The sequence below is a fragment of the Bactrocera tryoni genome, chromosome 5, assembly GCF_016617805.1.
Source record: "Bactrocera tryoni isolate S06 chromosome 5, CSIRO_BtryS06_freeze2, whole genome shotgun sequence".
Classification (NCBI taxonomy): domain Eukaryota; kingdom Metazoa; phylum Arthropoda; class Insecta; order Diptera; family Tephritidae; genus Bactrocera; species Bactrocera tryoni.
Genome location: NC_052503.1, coordinates 36,484,902 through 36,487,384, shown reverse-complemented (window position 1 = coordinate 36,487,384; position 2,483 = coordinate 36,484,902). Strand labels below are relative to the sequence as shown.

The window sequence follows — 2,483 nt, the reverse complement described above, 5'->3', positions numbered from 1 at the left end:
TTATAAGAGCACTCTTAATTTTTGTGTCCATCACCACGCTCTTAAGAGAGCTCTCTTGCTCTCTTACATATTTTTCGTAAATTCAAGTTAAGTGCGTTTAGGACCATTCCTTGCTTCCAAAAAATTATTTTTGTATAACATTAGTGATTTTTTACATTATATTTATTAGATAATAATAAAAGAATTTGTTAAATCGAAAAACCGACCAATAATTACATTATTTATTCACATAGACGACAGTAAGGATTCAGGCACAACAAAACAGTTACGCACTATACTTTCGGGTAATGAGCAACTTTCTACCCAACAGGAATTCTCTTCATCAAAGACTGATACACATGACTTGTCGGCAGATTTAGACTTGCCACCAAGAGCCCATAGTTTATTGTCCAGCGATACGCAACTCATCCAACCAGGACCAACTTCCAAAAAGCAAATCTGCGAAAAGTTTTCAAAAATATTCAGTTTGACCTCAAGCGATTGGCGAAAATCAACTTAAATATATGTACCTGTGACCATGTGTCTAGCTGAGGATCGTAACGCTCAGCACCTCTACGGCTTAAAACATAAATGCGACCTTTATGTGCAGCTACCTGAAATATAAAAAGTAGCGATAAACGTTGTATTTATTTTTAATAGAGTTAAGAGGGCGACTAATTAAGTCAGTGACTATTTTCAATAAGACAATTTCGTTAATTTCTGTGGAAACGAAGTTACTTTTGCTGGTTTTGAAAACTTTAGGGAAGGCTGCAACGGAGAAATCAAATGGAATCTCTTATTATAGCGGCCGCACGTATTTCACAAATAAATTTGAAAAATCTAGACAGAATACGAATTCCGATTACGTTCATCCATCTTTAGTAAACGAAATCCAAAGAGGCGAATGTTATTATATAAACACTTAAGTAAAGTTGTCATATACCGCTGTTGTAGTTGTTTTAACGGATTTATCTCATATACGTCATATACCTTTCTTCGACTCTTCCTCATTCTACCAAATCATGACTTGATGAACGTTCTACTAATATAAATAATTATATTTTAATCTAACTTACACAAGGTAAACTGTGACATTTTGTCATATCAGCGCAAGAAGTCCAAGTATTCGAATCCGGATTGTAGCATTCGACGGATTTTAAACCTCCATTGTTATTATAACCGCCCATTGCGTAAATTTTACCATTTGATGTTGCTGCACCTGCGTTATTTCGTCCAACAATTAAGCTGGTCACAAACACCCAACCATCAGAAGTCGTATATCTGGAAACAAACAAAAGCAATGAAAAAGAATGCATATCTATAAACTGAAGCGTCAAAAGTGGTATTTTGTCACGATATTATTCTATTAAAAAAATACTTAGAATTATTCTAAAGAAGTCGTTGACAATCTCAAAGTGTTAGAGTTTTCTAAAGTCAGATTCAATCAGACCATAACATTTCACTGAATTCCCTCCTTCTTTCATGGCGAAGTACCTTATTTTGTTTATTATCCATACTACCCTAACACATTTAGTCTAAAGTGCTTTCACCGTTAAGCTTAAAGTTAACCTTTAGTTGTTAAAGCTCACAATCGCCATCGTTAGGTAATTCGTAATAGATTTATATATATTCACCTTTCCACCGACGACAAAGCATTATTACCATGACCAATCGCGTAGATTTCACCATTTAATTCGACAACGCAGTGTGAACTTCTTGCTTGGTTCATGGCGGGCAAATTTTGCCATGTCTTATTTCGTATATTCCAGCTGCGGACGACGTTAAGTGGGCCACCACCGTTATAACCGCCAATAAATAATAAATTATCATCCTTTAAAATAGTTCTATACCCTTCGTAATCGATTTTTATACTCGCATATTCCTCCCATTTATCCTCAGTTTTGTTGTATTGCAGCAGCTTGGGATTCTGCTATTCCAAAAATATTGTAAGTACATTCATTTAATATTATCATTTTTGAATATAAGCCAGTATGCGTTTACCTCTGAGCAAAGCGCTAGAATTGTTTTCTCACCACAATTTGTAGCACTGACACCACGTGGTTTTGTGAATAGCATATTTATCTTTGGCCGTGCTGTAGGCACTCCGATCCACGATAACGCCTTCAAGACCAGTAGCTCACATCCAGGTAACGGCTGTATATAAACTCAACAAAGATTTATCATTCCTTACCTCTGGTGGGGGGAATTCAAACAGTCTTTCGCCAAGTGAGGAATCTTTCATTCTGATTTTATTTTTAAATTTGGAAACCTTATATACTATTTTTCAAAATATCCTAAATAACTAAATATATGTGTATGTTGACTACTGTTTGAACCTATGTTGTGTGACCTTGGGTTTGTTTTAATGTGCGCACATTTACAAACAGTTGCTAAAATGTATTCTAAGAACCCATGGGTTATCATATGCAAACATCTTATCCTTAGTAATGTTTGTGTTATTGTCTGTTGAATGCTATTGTTTTGCATGACAATGCATTTTAAGT

The 2,483-nt window shown here is 35.1% G+C and overlaps 1 protein-coding gene across 2 annotated transcripts; it reads right to left on the bottom strand.

The window, feature by feature from the left end:
* Nucleotides 1-205: 205 nt before the first annotated feature.
* LOC120777702 (kelch-like protein 3) lies at nt 206-2,195 on the bottom strand. 2 transcript variants are annotated; one of them, XM_040109181.1, is made up of 5 exons: nt 1,981-2,195; nt 1,614-1,909; nt 1,056-1,260; nt 510-593; nt 206-438 (listed from the first exon to the last, which is right to left on the bottom strand). In XM_040109181.1, the coding sequence occupies exons 1-5, from the start codon at nt 2,053-2,055 to the stop codon at nt 226-228; spliced, it is 873 nt and encodes a 290-aa protein (XP_039965115.1). In that variant the 5' UTR covers nt 2,056-2,195; the 3' UTR covers nt 206-225. The 2 variants fall into 2 exon arrangements, with proteins under 2 accessions (XP_039965115.1, XP_039965116.1); XM_040109182.1 differs by having other exon boundaries at nt 1,614-1,906.
* Between the last annotated feature and the right edge of the window lie 288 nt (nt 2,196-2,483).